This window comes from Haliotis asinina, chromosome 12, assembly GCF_037392515.1.
Source record: "Haliotis asinina isolate JCU_RB_2024 chromosome 12, JCU_Hal_asi_v2, whole genome shotgun sequence".
NCBI lineage: Eukaryota > Metazoa > Mollusca > Gastropoda > Lepetellida > Haliotidae > Haliotis > Haliotis asinina.
The window spans coordinates 55,613,278-55,635,863 of record NC_090291.1 but is presented as its reverse complement, the minus strand read 5'-3'; the positions used below and the strand labels follow the sequence as shown (position 1 = coordinate 55,635,863).

Below are 22,586 nucleotides of genomic sequence, written 5' to 3'. Positions count from 1 at the left end.
TTCAAGGCAGCGGGTACCTGTGTGTATTAGGAGATAAACTCTACAACGCAGCGGGTGCATGTGTGTATTAAGAGAGAAACTCTATAACACAGGATGACAAGTATCCGACATATATTATTCCAAATAAGTCTTAATATGTCGTTGTTGTAGTCGTTGTTTACACCTTCGCATATTTCATGGTCTGCAAACGCGTCGCGATATAACAAAATTACGTTTGAAAACCATCATACACAGTAGGGTTATCACCAGCACCAAATAATAATAGAGCTACATGCATGTCTACGTTCTGAGAAACAAATGTTCTGTAGTCACAGATTGTATATAAAACATCTAGTCATTCACCAGTAACGAATGTAAACAAGACGGGGTTCATACTATGGAGCAAAGTGGACACATGTATCGGCCTTTCGGTTGCTCCAGCACAAACGAAATGTCACCGACGGTCACAACCACCGCAGAGGACCCACTGATGTTTCTTTTGCCTATATGGGGGATCACTACAAAATGGTAGGTCGCAAAGAGTGTTTCCATTGTCCTTCATTTTCTCCACAAATGTAGCAGCTGCAATTCCCCTGAAGTACTCGCAGTGACACTGTCGGAATACACAACACGACATGCCACTGAGTACCGTCACAGCATTCTGAAGCATATTGACAAATAATCAAGGTGTGTTTCAAGATTCCACTTATTTTAGTTTGCCCACTTCACATAAGATATTACTCTGTTCATTAAATGTGTACTGAATTATAGATAGGCTTCTCAGTGGATGTATCAAGAGTGTTTTTATTGCAGCTGTTTTCTCTATTGCAGCGCTTTTTTGTTCTTGTATTTATTGGGGTTTTTTTCAGGAACCTCTTTACCATGAGAACAAATACGCCACAGCTACTTCCATCCGCCTGTAGGCTACGGGGCACTTCTTTTTCTCTCCAGCATGCATCCCCGGGATATCGGTTTTTTTTTTTTCATGAACTCCCTGTAATATATATATTTTGAAAGGTATGCATAATGTAGACACAGTAGCGTTTCACATTCAGTACATTTAGGATGATATATATTTTTGTATAAAACACATAAATGATTGCTGTGGGCAAAATATCAGGAACTGGACATGACATGCCCCTAAATGTAATGTGATTTGTGCCCTGTCCACATATTGGTTGTGTTCAACAGACTGTTCCCAATTGCAAGAACATAGCCTGGTACAGATATGGCAAATGTCCGAGGCATTAAGCTCAACAGCAAAACTGTATCTGTTTTTTTTTAATATGCATGTACAACACATATGAGTAAAGAGGTACGCCTCTGCGGAATCACGGCACTATATTAATTTTGATTGATTAGATTAGATGATTAGTTTGGCAAATAGAAAGAATATTAGGTAAGTGGACACCTATTAAATGTCAGAAACCTAAGAAAAGTTGCCTGACGACTATAGTCATCACAAATAGTTGACGAATAATTGACGAGTGACATTGGCGTAGTCGTAAGTATCGGATACTGTTGGGTCCGTCTTGTCGAATTGAGGCTTCACTAGCAATTAAATGTCGACTTCACTCGCAATCCATCGTGGAAAAGTTAAGTACCGACGTGTTCAGCCTGACCAGCTTTACCCAACGAACATAATGGCCGTTATGTCATTGTGACAGGTATATACCATATTGTGTATAGAACGGCAGTGTACGGGGAGGCAGGAACCTTCACAGATATACTTATGTCACGTTGTAAGTTAGGCCATTTTAGGTCGATGTAACGGAAGAGGTCAGATTGTTAGTACTTACCGCCAGTGTGAAATGTATCTTGTACCTCTCACTGTTGACTTTATGGAATCCAGAATACTTATATCATGCGTCCTCATATTGGCAACCATAGGTATCCAGTGGTGACTAGTGCAGATCGACAGAAGGACCTAGTGGTATTCTGCAAGTGGTACCTATATCAAAGTCAAAACTCATTACTGTCAGAGCATTTATTTACCACCTTTATATAATCTCAGGTGAATTTCATAACTGCAAAAGTTACATGTAAAACGACGACATATGCCAGATGATACTTACCTGATTGAAAAAAAAACCAGAACGTTGAGCAGACTTAAAAAGAAAACTGTTTCTTTTAATACACCAAGACTATGTCAAGTTATCCATTCTCCGTTAAATTGCAACATGATTTGAATGCCGATAGCGTTGACAGACATAACAAGAACAGCTCATCCTTCTCTAATTGTCATTGTTAAAACAAAGTTACGTGAACGTTCTTGACATTTGAATAGATGTAGTCATTTTGCTGACTCTCCAATAGTTTGAGTATAAATATCAAATCATCCCATAGTTGACCCTCCCATAATACAGCAGGATTTGCACAAAATTATGTTGTGACAAATTCCCGGACGACCTTACACCAGTAAATGCGTTTTATGTTCTCAACTGTCTTAATAAATAACATTAGATTATGTCATGGCCGGCATAACGTTTATTCTCAACTCAGAATGTCAGCGACAAGACAACACCGTCCCTCAGAACAAGTTTCAAATCACGTTCCTTTTCCGAAGCAGTGCCGTCATCACTCTTGTTGGTGGTGGTCAAAACTGGTGCAGCTGTTGGTGACGGTGCCGTGTCTGTCTCAGTAGGCCTTCTGACTGTCGACAGAGCCGCGCATGTACGTTTACTGGACTTCCTCTGAATGACGCCATCTAGGCGGGCTTCCATCTCTGCTGAGGTCCTCTGCAGTAAAGGAATGAATTATAGGTTATGGAAATAGTTCCCTTGAGATTTTTCTTATGCGCACACGGAACGATTTTCATTCTTTATATTTCGGAAAAGCAAACAATACAAACAACATTCAAATGTTTCAGCTAGCCATACCTTGTAGCTTCGGATTGCCAGAGACTTGTGTCCTGTCCTCTCAACTATCAGCTGCTCGTCTAGGCCAGAATCATAGAGACGTGTTGCTGTAGTCACCCTCAGTGAATGATTTGAATAAAATCCACCAAATCTTGCCATTTTACACAGTCGTCCGACATTGCCTCTCAAAGGGTGCAACCGAACCGGAATATCAGCATACCATGCATCTTCTCGAATAAATTTCAGGGGCCTCAAGTAAAATGCGGTGCACTTTCCGTCTTTAGGTCTAAAAATAGGATTAATTTTCAAATGTAATTACTATAAATACACGTTTCCAAAGTGTGAAACATAGTATAGTTAAAGTGATTAATGATACTGTCCCTTGCATAGGTTTAAGCATCTCATTTTAATTATGCGTAAGTGAGTGAGTCTACTTTTACGTCGCACTCAACAATATTGTAGCGTCATGGCGGCGGTCTGTAAATAATCGAGTCTGGACAAACAAGTGATCAGTAACATGAGCAATTGGAATTAATTTACGATTATGTGTGTCAAACAAGTCAGCGAGTCTGAACACTCGACCCGTTAGTCGCTTCTTACTAGCAAACAAGGATAAGATGGACCGTAGCAGAAAGAGTTTTACGAGAAGCAGGCGCAGTATACGGCAATGACTAAACCCATTTGCTTTGTAAAAGGTAGAGCAGATGAAACTGATTCTGCGCGTAGCTCATAAGACTCCGACGTCTATACAAACTATGAAGATATATCAGGAAGCATATTTTCCTGCCAAATCCATTGATAGCTCACCTGAGTGACATGTATTTTTCATAAAGCCGGACAAGGCATCTGTTTAGACGCTCTAAATTCTGGGAGACGTAGACACATTTTCTTTCACACTTTCGATGTTTTAAGCCACCTCTGTTGGTTTTGGATACATCCTCCATGTATCTGAGACTTTTTGACCCATCTACACCTACTGTTATTTCGAACTGTGAGTTTGGACCCGTTCTGAGATACCTATGCTCATCGCCTTCTCTAAGAGCACAATTGAGGCCACTGAGGTACACCATTGTATCTAATAGCTGTTGTGGGCTGCGCTCCCCTAAGATCTCCTTCTCCCACAACACGTCCTCCTGATCTACACTGATCACTTCAGCCTGTCTTTTCTCTATTCCAATTCCCAGTTTAGCCAGCGGCTTCATTCTTGCATCTATCACAGACCTTAATCCCTGAAAGAAGTGAGACTCGAAAAGGTTTAAATGCGTCCATTTGTTCTGATGTAATACTGCAGAGAAGAGACAATTTCGTAAAGCGTATTTCCACGATATTCCTCGCCCTTCTGATTTCTGACCTCAGCTATGAAAAACATCAAGGTTTTATTTAGTTCACATTCCTTCTGAGCCAGTGGTTCAATGTCAGGGTTTAAATAAATATCCTCTCTCCTGCCCCTCTTACACCGTTCTCTCACCCACTCTTGATACAAACGAAGTGCCCACTTACTCTTGCTTTCAGTATTCGAAATGTCAAAATCTGATGCTGGCTGGCCAAACCTTGCTGAAATAATATCTACGCTAAGTTCTGGAGTTTCAGGTGTCGAAGGTTCTTTTAATGACGTCACTTGCGGGGGAGGGTTACTGGGCAACATATTAAAAAGGTTGGATTCAATTTCTTGGCTTGCTTTGTACAAATCAGTATCAGAACCAGAAGAACAACCTTCAAGATCAACCGGTTCACATTTTCCCACATCAAAGTTTGGAAGTGCATTATAATCACAATAAGAATTTAATAACATCTCAAAATCTGAATTAACGTCAACCTCAAAAGTGTCTGTGAAACGGTGTTGTGTAACAAACACGTCGATGTCGGAATCACTCATACCGCATAGGCCTACCGAGTCCCACGATGTTCACAGATGTACGTGTCATGATGAACGTGAATATATAACCCCCGCCCTCCCATAGTTGACCACGTTTATTTGCGTGTTTTAACGACACGTTTGGTCATGGCCATGTACAGCTAGAACAGTCCTCCATTAGTTTGGCTCGTGAATATCACAAGAACATTGGTTTGAGTTATACGCTTTATCGAACTTTGTTTTAAGTAGGAAAGTCCTCAACCTCGCTACTATTTTCGCACGTGAAACCTGTCTCGGCCTAACGGGGTCGAACAAGCTTCACGTGCGAAAATAATAGCGAGGTTTTGGACATTCTCCTATACATAATGCTATACATTACTATTTCTCCACATGCAATTAATACATGTAATTATAACAAAATTCATTCATCTATTTAAAGGGATTCAGCACGAACACATTTATGGTAACAGCGTGTGCGTGCATGGTGGGCGAGCTGGATGAGGCACCAGGCTCGTTATCTAGCAAGTTTGAGGTGTCGGTATCGAGCCCAACTATACTGACGCTTTAAGTGATGTCACAACCCCTAGTGTACAGTACACGACCCTGTACGCTTAAAAGAATACAAGAATCCGGTGGCAGATGAAATACGTGCAAACACTTAGTTACGGGTACAGGAATGCGCAGTAAAATTGGACAAAGTACTGTATGCGTCCCAGCTGATATATGCTGATATATAGCAATTGTAGCATTATTGTGTCAGCTCATTCTATACTTGCTTGTATCTCTATATTTTAAAATGGGAGCGACGTTCGTCCATTCATGACTTGTATATTTTCATGAATAAAATATGTTTAAAGAAACGATGCAATGCGCCCGCCCCTAACCCCCAGACACAATACATATTATGAAACTGTGAAAATATAGACTTGCCACATATTCTACACTTGCATGAGTTTTCTTGGACATATTTATGTATTTTTGGGTCTGTGTGACAGATTATGGATAGCTTATACGTACTACTTACCTTCTATAATCAATACTCTGGTGTTGTACAAGATACCTACTGCAGCGGATACCTTTGTATTACACCAGCTTAGGCTGCATAAAATTAATTAAACGTTTCTCGGGCACATGTTTTTCAAACGTGACGAGGGCGGTTGGACCTTGTTTTTTTTAATTTTTGATAGAAAAAAAGTGACGAGGGAGGGAAACATTTTTATTTTTTCTCTCTCAGAAATACCGCTTGGAAAGTTTAGCACATGTTAATGAGTTGTAGATTCAGTCAAACTCGTTCTTACAGACACTGATTCTTATAGTGGACAAATGTATGAAGGGGACGAGGCAAAGTCAAACTTATTATTTTTAAAATGACAATAAAAACATGTTATGCTCACAAATAATATTTCACTTTTTTTATATAGCCTTAAAACATGAACATGTCTGGTTCAGTGCCTATCTAATGCCCAAACTGATACCAATGGATCAGTCCAGAGTAATCAATTAGACAAATGGTTATGTTTATTAAGTATATTTATTACAAGTCCAAAAGAGATATAAGATGAAAGTAAGTAATAAATAGTAAATAATATATATGGTACTATGTTCATCATGACCATTCGTGACATATTAAGCACAGCGTTTCCACAGAATTTACAAACAAAATATTTGTATCTCTAGCATGTACTACTTATGGCCGTTATCATTGTAACTGATCGTGTACATTCTTGACACTTTCAGCACTGGATGTATATGTAAGTCTGATACAGGAGTTGACCCCTTCATCTTGTGAGGAGATTTTCAAAGGTAAACATATCATGGATTTGAATGAATAATGGCGGTTATGTCTGCTTACGGTTTGGTGAAATTGCATTAAAGTACAAGTATAAACAGCAGCACTTTCAAAATTTAATAGTGAGTGCTGATAAGGCGGAGGCATGTTCTACTTTATTCTGAGAAATGTATGCGTGTAATATGCGTCTCTCTCTCTCTCTCTCTCTCTCTCTCTCTCTCTCTCTCTCTCTCTCTCTCTCTCTCTCTCTTCTCGTTTTTGAGGCTGAGTGAACTTGGCGTTCCCGTAAAAATATCTACGGAATGCCTGAATACATTGTGGAGATCAGTTCCGTAGCCCCTACTATTGGACAATATTTATTTAAAAAGACATTCGAGAAACAAAAATATAATATTGCGATAATAGAATACGAGACAGGGCCCAGTTCAATGTAGCGCTTGTCCTCCGGTGGCACAAGGGCTTGTAACCGGTGTACAAGCAATGTACCAATCACAGCGCGTCTTGCAAAGCGGGGAAGGAAATTATCCAGTCGTGTATATTGTACCACAATATACACGACGTCGTGTATATAGACGATTCGGTCGACACGACATCGTGTATATAATGCTCTTATATACACGACAAGACAATGTCGTGTATATAAGTCTGTTATATGCACGACGGTCCTTTTATATAATGGTGCCATTCACCCTGCAATTAACTAATTTAATATATGGTAGCATAATAATTGATACTGAAGTTTGTGTCACTACCAGTGTCGACTCAAATTTCTGTCTAAAATTTGAAGTTATGGTACAAATGCTGTGTAGATATATTTTCGGGGCTTTTTATAAGACTTTGTGAAATGAATTTAATTATTACTAATCTTGCATGCAGATATATTTTGTGCTGCGATTTTTTAAATTTATAAATAAAATCTAACACAAACTAAGTTCATTCAATATTCGTACAAGTGTTATTTTCAACATATTTGTACATGCTCATATATTGAGCATATCTATAACAAACAATACGATATCTGCAACAAAAGATTTATTTTCCGTAAGTATTAAATGTAGTATTTTCCCTTATAGAAAGGCAATAAGCTCTGCAAGGCAGCTGGTCAGCAGTTACATATGTTTGGAGATGAAATGCTAAAAAGCAGCGGTTACCCCTGTATATGTCAGATGACAAAGTACACACCTGGTGGGAACTAAGTAATTAATTAATGAATATGTAATAAGGAATAAACCACCCTGAAACCACAAAAAGCTTGTGATTGTGTATGTGAGCGTGTGATTATCCGATTGCTAATCTGTGTAAATGATTGATTGCGTGTATGCATGGGAGAGTGTATGAGTGAGGAAGAGCATTATTGTGTGCATGCGTGCGTCAACGTGGTTATAACTTCCATGTGATTGTTTTCTCTTATTTTATTGTAAAGCTGTGATATTCTGTCATTTTAGTGTCTCACAGGCCATACAGCCCAAGTGCTTATATATTTAATGTATGTACATATTGTAAAAGCACGTGACACTTTAGAAAACAGTTTCTCTATATATGTCTTAGGAGAAAGGCACCGTGTCCCATGTCTGTGTTAGGAGAAAAAAATCTACAAGGCAATTTCCTTTGAGTGTGTTTGGGGACAAAACTCTACCAAACACAGGGTAAATGCGAGTGTTAAGAGATAAAACCATACTAGGCAGCTGACATCTCTAAATGTATCAGGCGATATAACTCTACAAGGCCGCAGATGCCTCTGTTTATTTTAGGAGAAATAAGTAACCAAGGCAACGGTTACATCAACCGGGTATCAGTGTGTATTAGGAGACAAATTCTACTACGCAGCGGGTACTTGTGTGTATTAGGAGATAAACCTACAACGCAACAGGTACATGTGTGTATGAGGAGTTAAGTCTACAAGGATGCGGGTATCTGCGTGTTAGGATATATGCCACCCAAGGAAGCGGGTACCCGTGAGTCTCAGGATATAAAATCTTCAAGGCAGCGGGTGCCTGTGTGTATTAGGAGAGAAACTCTACAACGCAGCGGGTGCATGTGTGTATTAAGAGAGAAACTCTATAACACAGAATGACAAGTATGTGACATATTTTAGTCCAAATAAGTCTTAACATGTAACGGAATACACTTATGCAATATGACAATATTATAATAGAAGACACGAATACAGTACAGGTGGGACAACAAACATATATGCGGAATGACACTCATATAGGTGGGACAACCCCTGTGCAGCTGGAAAAACACCCATGCAGGTAGAACAACACTCATACAGGTGTGACAACACCGACATAGGTAGGACAAGACCCATATAAGTGGAATGATGCTCATGCAGGTGGGACAACACTTATATAGGTGCGACACTCATACTGGTAGAATGCTCGTGCTGGTGGAATATCATCAGGTGGAATGACACTCATGCAAGTGGGACAGCACCGATACAGGTGCAATGACACTCATACAAGTGGAATATCACAATGGTGGAATGTCGCTCACATAGCTAGAATATCAAACAGGTGAAATGACAGTGAAATGAGTTCCAGTCATATAAGATTCATGACGTGTTTACGGTGTGATTTCAGTGATATCCCTACTGTATTTGAACATTTGCAAAGGTATATCGTTGTTTACACCTTCGCATATTTCAGGGTCTGCAAACGCGTCGCGATATAACGAAATTTGCGACAATATAGCCCACGATGTGCGTTTGAAAACCATCACATACAGTAGGGTTATCACTTAAATAGCACCAGCACCAAATAATAATAGAACTACATGTATGTCTACGTTCTGAGTAACACATCTTCTGCAGTCACACATTGTATATAAAACATCCAGTCATTCACCAGTGACGAATGTAAACAAGACGGGGTTCATACTATAGAGCAAAGTGGACACATGTATCGGCCTTTCAGTTGCTCTTCAATTCCAGCACAAACGAAATGGCACCAACGGTCACAACCACCGCAGAAGACCCACTGATGTTTCTTTTGCCTTTCGGGGGGATCACTACAAAATGGTAGGTCGCAAAGAGTGTCTCGATTGTCCTTCATTTTCTCCACAAATGTAGCGGCTGCAATTCCCCTGAACTACTCGCAGTGACACTGTCGGAATACACAACACGACATGCCAATGAGTACCGTCACAGCATTCTGAAGCATACTGACAAATAAGCAAGGTGTGTTTCAAGACTCCACTCATTTTAGTTTGCCCACTTCACATAAGATATTACTCTGTTCATTAAATGTGTACTGAATTGTAGATAGACTTCTCAATGGATGTGTCAAGAGTGTTTTTATTATAGCCGTTTTCTGTATTGCAGCTCTTTTTTGTTTTTGTATTTATTGTTTTTTAGGAACCACTTTACCATAAGAACAAATACGCCACAGCTACTTCCATCCGCCTGTAGGCTACAGGGCACTTCTTTTTGTGTCCAGCATGCATCCCCAGGATATCGTTTTTTCTCATGAACTCCCTGTAATATATGTATTTTGAAAGGTATGCATAATGTAGACACAGTAGCGTTTCACATTCAGTACATTTACGATGATATATATTTTTGTATAAAACACATAAATGATTGCTGTGGGCAAAATACCAGGAACTGGACATGACATGCCCCTAAACGTAATGTGATTTGTGCCCTGTCCACGTGTTGGTTGTGTTCTACAGACTGTTCCCAAGAACATAGCCTGGTACAGATATGGCAAATGTCCGAGGCATCTATTAAGCCCAACAGCAAAACTGTGTATCTGGGGTTTTTTAATATGCATGTACAACGCATATGAGTAAAGAGGTACTCCTCTGCGGAATCACGGCACTATATTAATTTTGATTGATTAGATTAGATGATTAGTCTGGCAAATAGAAAGAATATTAGGTAAGTGGACACCTATTAAATGTAATAAACCTAAGAAAAGTTGCCTGACGACTATAGTCATCACAAATAGTTGACGAATAATTGACGAGTGACATTGGCGTAGTCGTGAGTATCGGGTACTGTTGGGTCCGTCTTGTCGAATTGAGGCTTCACTTGCAATTAAATGTCGACTTCACTCGCAATCCATCGTGGAAAAGATAACTACCGACGTCTTCAGCCTGACCAGCATTACCCAACAAAGATAATGGCCGTTATGTCATTGTGACAGGTACATACCATATTGTGTATAGAACGGCAGTGTACAGGGAGGCAGGAACCCTCACAGATATACTTATGTCACGTTGTAAGTTGGACCATTTTAGGTGGATGTAACGGAAGAGGTCAAATTGTTAGTACTTACCGCCAGTGTGAAATGTATCTTGTAGCTCTCACTGTTGACTTTATGGAATCCAGAATGCGTATATCATGCGTCCTCATATTGGCAACCATAAGTATCCAGTGGTGACTAGTGCAGATCGACAGAAGGACCTAGTGGTATTCTGCAAGTGGTACCTATATCGAAGTCAAAACTCATTACTGTCAGAGCATTTATTTATCACCTTTATATAACCTCAGGTGAATTTCATAACTGCAAAAAGTTACATGTAAAACGACGACATATGCCAGATGATACTTACCTGATTGAAAAAAAACAGAACGTTGAGCAGAAAACTGTTTCTTTTAATACACCAAGACTATGTCAAGTTATCCATTCTCCGTTAAATTGCAACATGATTTGAATGCCGATAGCGTTGACAGACATAACAAGGACAGTTCATGCTTCTCTAATTGTCATACTTAAAACAAAGTTACGTGAACGTTCTTGACATTTGAATAGATGTAATCATTTTGCTGACTCTCCAATAGTTGGAGTATAAATATCAAATCGTCCCATAGTTTTCCTAGAATGATTACCCTCCCATAGTTCAAGAAGAGCCATGACCCTCCCATAATACAGCAGGATTTGCACAAAATTATGTTGTGACAAATTCCCGGACGACCTTACACCAGGAAATGCGTTTTATGTTCTCAACTGTCTTAATAAATAACAATAGATTATGTCATGGCCGGTATAACGTTTATTCTCAACTCAGAATGTCAGCGACAAGACAACACCGTCCCTCAGAACAAGTTTCAAATCACGTTCCTTTTCCGAAGCAGTGCCGTCATCACTCTTGTTGGTGGTGGTCAAAACTGGTGCAGCTGTTGGTGACGGTGCCGTGTCTGTCTCAGTAGGCTTGCTGACTGTCGATAGAGCCGCGCATGTACTTTTACTGGACTTCCTCTGAATGACACCATCTACGCGGGCTTCCATCTCTGCTGAGGTCCTCTACAATAAAGGAATGAATTATAGGTTATGGAAATAGTTCCCTTGAGATTTTTCTTATGCGCACACTGAACGATTTTCATTCTTTATATTTCGGAAAAGCAAACAATACAAACAACATTCAAATGTATCAGCAAGCCATGCCTTGTAGCTTCAGATTGCCAGAGATTTGTGTCCTGTCCTCTCAGCTATCAGCTGCTCGTCTAGGCCAGAATCATAGAGACGTGTTACTGTAGTCGCCCTCAGTGAATGATTTGAATAAAATCCACCAAATCCTGCCATTTTACACAGTCGTCCGACAGTGCCTCTCAAAGGGTGCAACCCAACCGGAATATCTGCATACCACGCATCTCTTCGAATAAATTTCAGAGGCCTCAAGTAAAATGCGGTGCACTTTCCGTCTTTAGGTCTTAAAATAGGATCAATTTTCAAATGTAATTACCATAAACACACGTTTCCAAAGTGTGAAGGGAGGGAGTTTAGTTTTACGCCGCACTCAGCAATATTCCAGCTATATGGCGGCGGTCTGTAAATAATCGAGTCTGGACCAGACAATCCAGTGATCAACAACATGAGTATCGATCTGCGCAATTGGGAACCGATGACATGTGCCAACCAAGTCAGCGAGCCGGACCATCCGATCCCGTTGGTCTCTTACGACAAGCTGAGTCGCCCTTTATCGCAAGCATGGGTTTCTGAAGGCCTATTCTACCCCGGGACCTTCACGGGTCTCCAAAGAGTGAAACATAGTATAGTTAAAGTGATTAATGATACTGTCCCTTGCATAGATTTAAGCATCTCATTTTAATTATGCGTTAGTGAGTGAGTCTACTTTTACGTCGCACTCAACAATATTGTAGCGTCATGGCGGCGGTCTGTGAATAATCGAGTCTGGACAAACAAGTGATCAGTAACATGAGCAATTGGAATTAATATACGATTATGTGTGTCAAACAAGTCAGCGAACCTGAACACTCGACCCGTTAGTCGCTTCTTACTAGCAAACAAGGATAAGATGGACTGGAGCAGAAAGAGTTTTACGAGAAGCATGCGCTGTATACGGCAATGACTAAACCCATTTGGTTTGTAAAAGGTAGAGCAGATGAAACTAATTCTGCGCGTAGCTCATAAGACTCCGACGTCTGTACAAACTATGAAGATATATCAGGAAGCATATTTTCCTGCCAAATCCATTGATAACTCACCTGAGTGACACGTATTTTTCATAAAGCTGGACAAGGCATCTGTCTGGACGCACTAAATTCTGGGAGACGTAGACACATTTTCTTTGACACTTTCGATGTTTTAAGCCACCTCTTTTGGTTTTCGATACATCCTCCATGTATCTGAGACGTTTTGACCCATCTACACCTACTGTTATTTCGAACTGTGAGTTTGGACCCGTTCTGAGATACCTATGCTCATCGCCTTCTCTAGGAGCACAATTGAGGCCAATGAGGTACATCACTGTATCTAATAGCTGTTGCGGACTGTGCTCCCCTAAGATCTCCTTCTCCCACGTACAACACGTCCTCCTTATCTACACTGATCACTTCAGCCTGTCTTTTCTCTATTCCAATTCCGTGTCCAGCCAGCGACTTCATTCTTGCATCTAACAAAGACCTTAATCCCTGAAAGGAGTAAGACTCGAAAAGGTTTAAATGCGTCCATTTCTTCTGATGTAATACTGCAGAGAAGAGACAATTTCGTAAAGCGTATTTCCACGATATTCCTCGCCCTTCTGATTTCTGACCTCAGCTATGAAAAACATCAAGTTTTATTTAGTTCACATTCCTTCTGAGCCAGTGGCATAATGCCAGGGTTTAAATCCATATCCTCTCTCCTACCCCTCTTACGCCGTTCTCTCACCCACACTTGATACAAACGAAGTGCCCACTTACTCTTGCTTTCAGTATTCGATGAATATGCTGAGTCGCACAATTTCTTAATGTCAAAATCTGATGCTGGCTGGCCAAACCTTGCTGAATTAAAATCTACGCTATGTTCTGGAGTTTCAGGTGTCGGGGGTTCTTTTCACGTCACTTGCGGGGGAGGGTTACAGGGCAACATATTAAAAAGGTTGGATTCAATTTCTTGGCTTGCTTTGTACAAATCAGTATCAGAACCAGAAGAAAAAGCTTCAAGATCAACCAGTTCACATTTTCCCGCATCAAAGTTTGGAAGTGCATTATAATCACAATCAGAATTTAATAACATCTCAAAATCTGAATTAACGTCAACCTCAAAAGTGTCTGTGAAACTGTGTTGTGTAACAAACACGTCGATGTCGGAATCACTCATACTGCATAATCCTACCGAGTCCCACGATGTTCACTGATGTACGTGTCATGATGTACGTGAATATATAACCACCGCCCTCCCATAGTTGAGCACGTTTATTTGCGTGTTTTAACGACACTTTTGGTCATGGCCATGTACAGCTAGAACAGTCCTCCATTAGTTTGGCTCGTGAACCTCGCTATTATTTTCGCACGTGAAACTTGTCTCGGCCTAACGGCCTCGAACAAGCTTCACGTGCGAAAATAATAGCGAGGTTTCGGACATTCTCCTATACATAATGCCATACATTACTGTTTCTCCACATGCAATTAATACATGTAATTATAACTAAATTCATTCTTCTATTTAAAGGGATTCAGCATGAACACATTTATGGTAACAGCGTGAGCGTGCATGGTGGGCGAACTGGTTGAGGCACCAGGCTCGTGATCTAGCAAGTTTGAGGTGTCGGTATCGAGCCCAACTATACTGACGCTTTAAGTGTTGTCACAAATCCTAGTGTACAGTACACGACCCTGTACGCTTAAAAGAATACAAGAATCCGTTGGCAGATGACCAGATGATGGACAGTGAAATACGTGCAAACACTTAGTTACGGATTCAGGAATGCGCAGTAAAATTGGACAAAGCACTGTATGCGTCCCAGCTGATATATGCTGATATATAGCAATTGTATCATTATTAATATTGTGTCAGCTCATTCTATACTTCCTTGTATCTCTATATTTTAACATGGGAGCGACGTTCGTCCATTCATGACTTGTATATTTTCATGAATAATATATGTTTAAAGAAACAATGCAATGCGCCCGCCCCAAACCCCCAGACACAATACATATAATGAAACTGTGAAAATGTAGACTTGCCACATATTCTACACTTGCATGGGTTTTCTTGAACATATTTATGTATTTTTGGGTCTGTATGACAGATTATGGATCTGTGAGTGCTGTTAAGGTGGAGGCATGTTCTACTTTCCAACTGAGAAATGTATCCGTGTAATATGCGTCTCTCTCTCTCTCTCTCTCTCTCTCTCCCTCCCTCTCTCTCTCTCTCTGCCTGATTACATTGTGGAGATCAGTTCCGTAGCCCCTACTATTGGACAATATGACGGAATATCTTGATTGGGAATAATATATAACTGATAATTTATTTAAAAAGACATTCGAGAACCAAAAATATAATATTGCAATAATAGAATACGAGACAGGGCCCAGTTCAATGTAGCGCTTGTCCTCCGACGGCACAAGGGCTTGTAACCGGTGTACAAGCGATCTACCAATCACAGCGCGTCTTGCAAAGCGGGGAAGGAAATTATCCAGTCGTGTATATTGTACCACAATATACACGACGTCGTGTATATAGACGATTCGGTCGTCGGGTCGGTTGTCGGGGGCTGTGGCTATAGTATATCCTCGACGTCGTGTATATAAAGCTCTTATATACACGACAAGACAGTGTCGTGTATATAAGTCTGTTATATGCATGACGGTCCTTTTATCGTTTATATAATTCTGCCATTCACACGAAAACTAATTTAAGTTTATGTTAACCTTAGAATATATTCATGAGAAATTATAACTGGTAAAATAATTCCATAATGACATATTAATTTACAATAGAGAACTTTTTTGGGCAACACCCAGTGTGGATTCAAACTTTGTGTCTTTAAAAAATGAAGTTATGCTTCAAATGTTATTTGTAGATATATGTGTAATATATTTTCGTACTTTCTAATGCAGTCATTACAATTTATACATAATACGAGGGAACAGGTCAAAATGGCCACTCAGAGACCGTATACCGGTATATGGTCTCTGGGCCATTCGATACATATCGGATATCAGTTGCCAGGATTATAAAGAAATTAATTTTACAGACCTATTTCATGCTGCGAATTTATGAATTTACAAATAAAATAAACGCGCGTATCAGTTTTATTGTCAATATAGTTTTACATGCGCATACATTTATACGTTATAGTGTCTCGAATAAGGTGGAATCGCATAATTCGGCTTACGAATATTCTAATTAACCCTGAAAAGAATTCGAATGGAGTCATTATAACGTTGAATGACAACAATCTGACATAGTTTATTCCAAATAATGCCTCATATGTTACACAATACACTGATGCAATATGACATAATTCTCTAATAGAATACACTAACGAAGTACAGGTGTGACAACGCCAAAACAGGTGGAATGACAAGTCATACGGGTGGGACAAAACGTATACAGGTGGAATGATACTCATACGGGTGGAATGACACTAGTACACGTGGAATGGCACTCGTACAGGTGGAATGACACTGGTACATGTGGAATGGCACTCGTACAGGTGGAATGACACTCATACAGGTGTGACAACACCGATACAGATGGAATCATGCTCATACGGGTGGAATGTCATCCAGGTGAAATGACTCTCATACACATAGAATATCCTACAGGTGACATGCTTATGACATCAACAGAGATACGGTACATTAAGTACATTAAATATCAATATCAGTAATATGTTTTGGTTACATAGTCATTTGGGGCTAAATTCAGGATGAGATGAAACCAGTAGTAACCATACACTCCGCTCTCCGCTAACAACTGTCTGTGACAGCGATCCATATCTTGTGGGAAAATACAGGGAAGTCTATGCCTTAAAATAACTCTTAAAAGGTCCGGATGACACCTACTGTAACGCTAGTCCTCCCGCGGTACAAGGGCCTGTAACTAGTTTAAAGGAATCTACCAATCACAGTGCGTCTTGCAAAGCTGGGATGGAAATTATCCAGTCGTCTATATTGTACCACAATATATACATGACGTCGTATATAAACACGTCCGTCGTCCGTCTTGATATTTGATATCAATCATGAAGGTTTACTTAAGTTGAAGAAAGAAGATGGGGAAAATAGAATGGTCGATGTGGGCAAATGAACAGGCGTTAGCCAGTTCCGCTGGTTGGTCTTTAATCAGTATTATTTCAATAACTAGAACTGGCACATGTATCAGATCTTTAGACCCAAACTGTCTACAAGATAGTTGAGCCAGCTAAACGTCGTGTTCCACCGGCAGGAAACCCGACACGGTAGTAGTTGCGTGATGATTTGAACCTTTTAGTCTAACCATTCAGTAACATTTCGTTCCTGTATTCGTATTTCAGTTGTTATCCTCGGAGGGATTGTCACACTTGCAGGGAAGTTCAAGAACTACCAGTTTGGAATATATGGAATGTATCCTTGTGAATTGGATATTAATAATTGTGCCCTGGACACAGAGGACTTCAGCGTGACTGTGAACGATCGACTTATCCACACGCACACCACATTCGTGTAACTTTCCCAGACCTTTCCTGCTATAGCTTTGAGAAAGTGAAAGTTTTGTTGAATGCTAGGGTACTACTTCTGCATGCTTTAAGTTTAACTGAGGTGAAAGAGAGTAAAGAGTTCCGCCTGTACCCTCCTCTATTAACATAGTAAATGTACTCCTGGGGAGTCCTTCCCCATTTAATATTCATTCCCCCATTGATCATCTTCTTGTATACATGTTGTAGTTTATTGAATGTATAGGGTGAGGCTAGTTCAGCAAGCTAAACGTCGTGTTCCTGCCAAGGCATACACCGTGTATGCCTTGGCAGGAACACGACGTTTAGCTTGCTGAACTAGGGTGAGGCATGCATGTCAGTTTGTAATTTTGGTTTTTGATTGGGGTTGGAGTTACAGAAGGATCTCTTACCTTAAGAGATATATGCAGGTAATATAATTTGACTAGAAAACATTTAATAAGTATTAGCATGACATCTTGCTTACAGACTTTAAATATATTGGGTTAGAGTTAGCCTTGCCAAATGTAATTTAAGGAGAATACAACTAGTGTTTTCAATGTTATGTGTCAATAGTAAGTTGTGTGTGTTGATTCCTTGATCTTAACTGTGGTGCAGCTGTGTTGGAGTGCTTGTTGCGTTGTTGGAGTATCCTCGCAGCAAACGACAGAAGGGAAGGACCCTGGAGAGAAGGTCAGCTTAATGTTGGTGTGGCTGGTTCTTGTTTTTAATTTAACTTTGAACTCAACATTGTAAAAGTAATGTGTTTACAGCCTGTTTACAACTGAATCTGGACCTGACAATGCAGTGCCCAGTATTGTGAGCTGTGATCCAAGCGATGAGCGATCTAAAATTCTTAGATGCTCAGTCAACCAACTCTGAGAACCAATCCATTTGGTGGTGTTTTTCTGTGGATTTGTCTAATCCAGAATCGGTGGGAGTGTGTAGAGAAGGTATCACAAGCATCACGATGATGTGAGTTACTTGGTCATCCCTATCCCAGAAGGTGTAGTGCTTGTGACTTGTCAGTCACAATGTTTTGTCCTTTACTTGCATAATATACCTTGTAGATATTAGCATGATTATTGTCAGTCAGTATGTGAGAGAGTTGTGGAACAGACATGTTTCATCTCATCATTAATTAGATTTCAGTAAATCACGGTTGGTTATTATTGTAACAAATGTCTTGATGTTTCATGAAGTTCAGGATAATGTTTTAGCAATGGTTGTGTAAGTGAACAAACCTGTTGATTTGCAGCATGGGGACAGGGTGAGTATCGATGTTTGATGTTTGTGTTATTTTTTGTTTCAGGTTTCAGAAACCTTTGACAATACTGGTGCGATGTGGTGGTCTAGTAACTCGAAACTATTTCATACGTTTTGTATTTTACTTAGTGTGAGTATACATGATACACATAATGGGTCATTCACAAACGTTTCATGTGATGAACATACTGAGATTGCTAACCATGTACATTTCTGTCAGAATGTAGTTCTCCAACAGTTGTGAAGCCTAAAGTTTTTTCTTGTCACACTAAACTTACTAGGGCCCCTGCTTCAATTCCATGGTTTAACAGATTTTGTTGTTTTATAGAATCTTCCAGTATGTGAATTTTCCAAGCAAATGCTGAAAATGTTTGTCTTCAGAATATCAGTGCCATGCTGCTTCATCTTGCCGACACTGCTGGGCGGCATGTGCTTCCTTATCACCAGTGCAATATACTTTGTGGTAGGTACACCCCATCACCAGTGCAATATACTTTGTGGTAGGTACAGTCATGCCCCGTTTATCCGATCACTTGTGTTTTTATTGAAATTGTCCGGAAAAGCGAATTTTCGGATATCTGAATCACGGGCCATATGTACAAAGAAACGTACAAAGAAACGAACATAGAAGGTATCAGACAAAATCTTTATTGATTACACAGAAACAAATGTCAGTGCATAACTAAAATGACTCATACCTGCTCTTGCAGTAATGTTCACTCGAAGAAATCAGTCATAGCTTTTTGCACTGGCTGTGTAGAAAAGCGAGGACTTTCGCCGGTCAGTTCGTCACTGTCGACATTCACAAGATCATCGGCAGTAACAGTCACAGCTGCAACTTGTGCATAAGATCATAGTGCATCGAGAAGTTCCGACGAGGCCATGTCATTTGATTGGAAAATATCCACATGACGAAAGCAGTTAGCAATTGTCTTCTTGCTCACAGCTGTCCAAGCTTGCTTGATCATCCGGATTAATTAATTATAGTGACCCACAAATTGAAACCCCTCAAAAATTAACTCAGTGTCACCTTGCTACTCAGAGGTAGTTTAATCTTCTCACACTTCAAAGACTGCCGACTTCTTTGTTACGTCAGGGGAGACCCTCGGTAATCGCGTGTGTAAACATATAGATACTCCGTCATCTGGATATACGAGACAAAACTGTACATAATTTAGTGTTTTGTATGTAAAAATGACTGTACGGTTACGGAGACCGGATTTTGGAGAGGTGAGTAATTTTACAACGTTTTTAAGAAATTTTCGTTCGGAAAGTGAGTTTTCCAGATATCTGAGGTTCGGATAAATGGGGCATGACTGTACACCCCATCACCACTACAATATTCTTTGTCGTAGGTACATCCCATCACCAGTACAATATACTTTGTGGTAGGTAGGTAGGTACTCCCCATCACCAGTACAGTATACTTTGTGGTAGGTACATCCCATCACCAGTGCAATATACTTTGTGGTAGGACCCGTGAAGGTCCCGGGGTAGAATAGGCCTTCAGCAACCCATGCTTGCCATAAAAGGCGACTCAGCTTGTCGTAAGAGGCGACTAACGGGATCGGGTGGTCAGACTCGCTGACTTGGTTGACACATGTCATCGGTTCCCAATTGCGCAGATCGATGCTCATGTTGTTGATCACTGGATTGTCTGGTCCAGACTCGATTATTTACAGACCGCCGCCATATAGCTGTAATATTGCTGAGTGAGGCGTAAAACTAAACTCACTCACTACTTTGTGGTAGGTACAACTTCACTCCTTACTTTTGCACCATAGATACCAATGTTAGTTTCTGTTGCACCAGATCAAGCTCCTGTTTCTCTCAGACATTCTTACTTTAAGCATAAGTCATGTGATGTTTGTCATGTCTGTGCTGATTGTCAGTTTCCTTCCATGATGTGCTGTGATCAAGTTCTGCAAGATGTTTTCTGTGTTCCCCAGGCTGCTTTGAAAGGAGAAGAATGGAAGCCAGCTGGTCTGGACACGGAGTCACCATCACAGCAGCCAGGCCCCAGGGTCCTCCAGCCACCTAGTCACCCCCCTCCCAGACGACCCATGGACAACAGTATCTGATGCCCTCCCAAAGAACCCATCAACAACAGTATCCAACACCCTCCCAGACAACCCATTGACAACAGTATCTGACCCCCTCCCAGACAACCCATCTCCACAAACACATAATGTGTTACCCCCTTTTGACAGGATCTGTTGCTACATATGATCTTTATTTTCTCCACAAACAAGATCTACCCCCTCAATCCATGGAATTTGTTACCCTCTTTTGACAGGATCTGTCGCTATACATGGTCTTTTTCTTCACAAACAAGATCCTTTACCTTATATATATGCTGTTTGTGGATCTACCATGTATCTCATCTTAGCCCTTTCAATCTACAAACTTCATGCTGTTGTGTTGTTGAAATCCTTCAGTCTATAGCAGACAGGAGAGTGTTCAGCTGCAGTGTTGCTGTTAGGACCATTTACAACTCCTCCAAGCCAACTGCCATATCATGACAGAAAGAAAGTGGTGATTCATCTCTGCAGGCGGAGACTGTTACCACATGTGGCTGAACTCTTTTAATACAGCAAACCTTGAGAATGGATGTTAATGTTTTAACTTAACAACCATTCCCCCATCCCACCCCACCCAAAAAAAGTACATTCACCTGACGAAGGGACAAGAATGGCCCAGAAATGTTTATTTTACAGAGAAACGAATGTGATTCCATACATTGCAATGGATGACAGCCTGTTAATATTTAATATTTTATAAGTCAAAACTTGGTAAAATATGCCATTTGACAGTGAACCAATTATCAATTAACGATGGTAATCATTATGAAGGTCCTAGTGTACAAGATCTGTATTGAATCAAACATGTAATATGTCATAAACAAGCATGATTTCCAGATGTTTTACACCTGAATGTACACCTGATAAAGTTGCCAGACCTAATGTGCCTATTTATAGCTTTTGTTACCTAGCAACACCTTTTTTACAATAAAAAAGATTATTACATTGTGATGTTTTCATGTGAATCAGACAAGGGTACATGATTTTTTGTTTATCTTGTAAACATTAGTTTTGGCCTGACAGTGCACTGAACTTTTTGGATACATATATTTTTTAATGCACACATTAGAATTAAATGCCATTTCACACAGACGGACGTGTCTTGATTAGAAACCGTGTTATAAAGACCTATAGGTGTTTAGACTCAACTCTGTTATTATTGTATCTTCCCATAAGACAGACCTCCCAAAACAGCACATATGGTTGGTTGCACAAGGCTTGATTAAGCGGTACTATTGGAAATAATGGTATGTTCTCCGATAAAAAAGACAACATTAGGTTTAGAAAGGGTAACACGACCTCTGACCACGTGAGATTGCATTTTTTCATCCTAATTAGTCAGCTTTGTTTTCGTTGGTAATTGGAGACTTAAGTGAATAGAGATGTAGGTGATTAAAGACTAAACCAAGTGTGATGCAACTTCACTCTGCAGTGACTCTGGGTCAGCTCATTGATGAAATATGGGTTGACAGCATGGCTCAGCTATGTAGCGCACTCACTGTTATGGGAGGTCTGTCTTTTGGGAGAGAACTGTCACTATATGAAAAAGAATATATAGTAACAGGGTTATAGGTCTGAACCCCTATATGTCTTGTAAATGCTGAATGCAGTAGTTGTTGCGACATATTTCTGTGGATGACAAGCATGATGAAGCTTTAGCGGACCAAGGCTCTGCCACCTGTCACGAGTCATCTACACAATCTGTACACAGCATTTAGGTGGCAGTGTGGTTAAAGCAGCTACCTGACATAATGAAGACAGGTATTTTTCACACTTCTCACTGAGTGAAACCCATTTCTGGTCTGTGACAAGTGGGTGAGTCAGTGTGGTTTTACGCCACGTTTGGTAATATTCCCACATCACATCAGCGAACACGACAAACGAGCTTC

The 22,586-nt window shown here is 40.3% G+C and overlaps 1 protein-coding gene and 2 pseudogenes across 2 annotated transcripts; 1 reads left to right on the top strand and 2 right to left on the bottom strand.

Moving 5' to 3' along the window:
• Positions 1–2,477: 2,477 nt before the first annotated feature.
• Positions 2,478–4,713, bottom strand: LOC137257581 (transcriptional regulator QRICH1-like; annotated as a pseudogene).
• Positions 4,714–11,471: 6,758 nt separating this feature from the next.
• On the bottom strand, positions 11,472–14,077 carry LOC137257580 (zinc finger MYM-type protein 2-like; annotated as a pseudogene).
• A 2,751-nt stretch (positions 14,078–16,828) lies between these two features.
• LOC137257895 (cytochrome b-245 light chain-like) lies at positions 16,829–21,789 on the top strand. 2 transcript variants are annotated; one of them, XM_067795393.1, is made up of 6 exons: positions 16,829–16,988; positions 17,192–17,261; positions 17,969–18,043; positions 18,663–18,746; positions 18,998–19,079; positions 20,566–21,789. In XM_067795393.1, exons 1-6 carry the CDS (start codon positions 16,931–16,933, stop codon positions 20,695–20,697), a joined length of 501 nt encoding a protein of 166 aa, XP_067651494.1. In that variant the 5' UTR covers positions 16,829–16,930; the 3' UTR covers positions 20,698–21,789. The 2 variants fall into 2 exon arrangements, with proteins under 2 accessions (XP_067651494.1, XP_067651495.1); XM_067795394.1 differs by lacking the exon at positions 20,566–21,789 and adding an exon at positions 20,017–20,085 and having other exon boundaries at positions 16,866–16,988; positions 18,998–19,120.
• Positions 21,790–22,586: the final 797 nt, after the last annotated feature.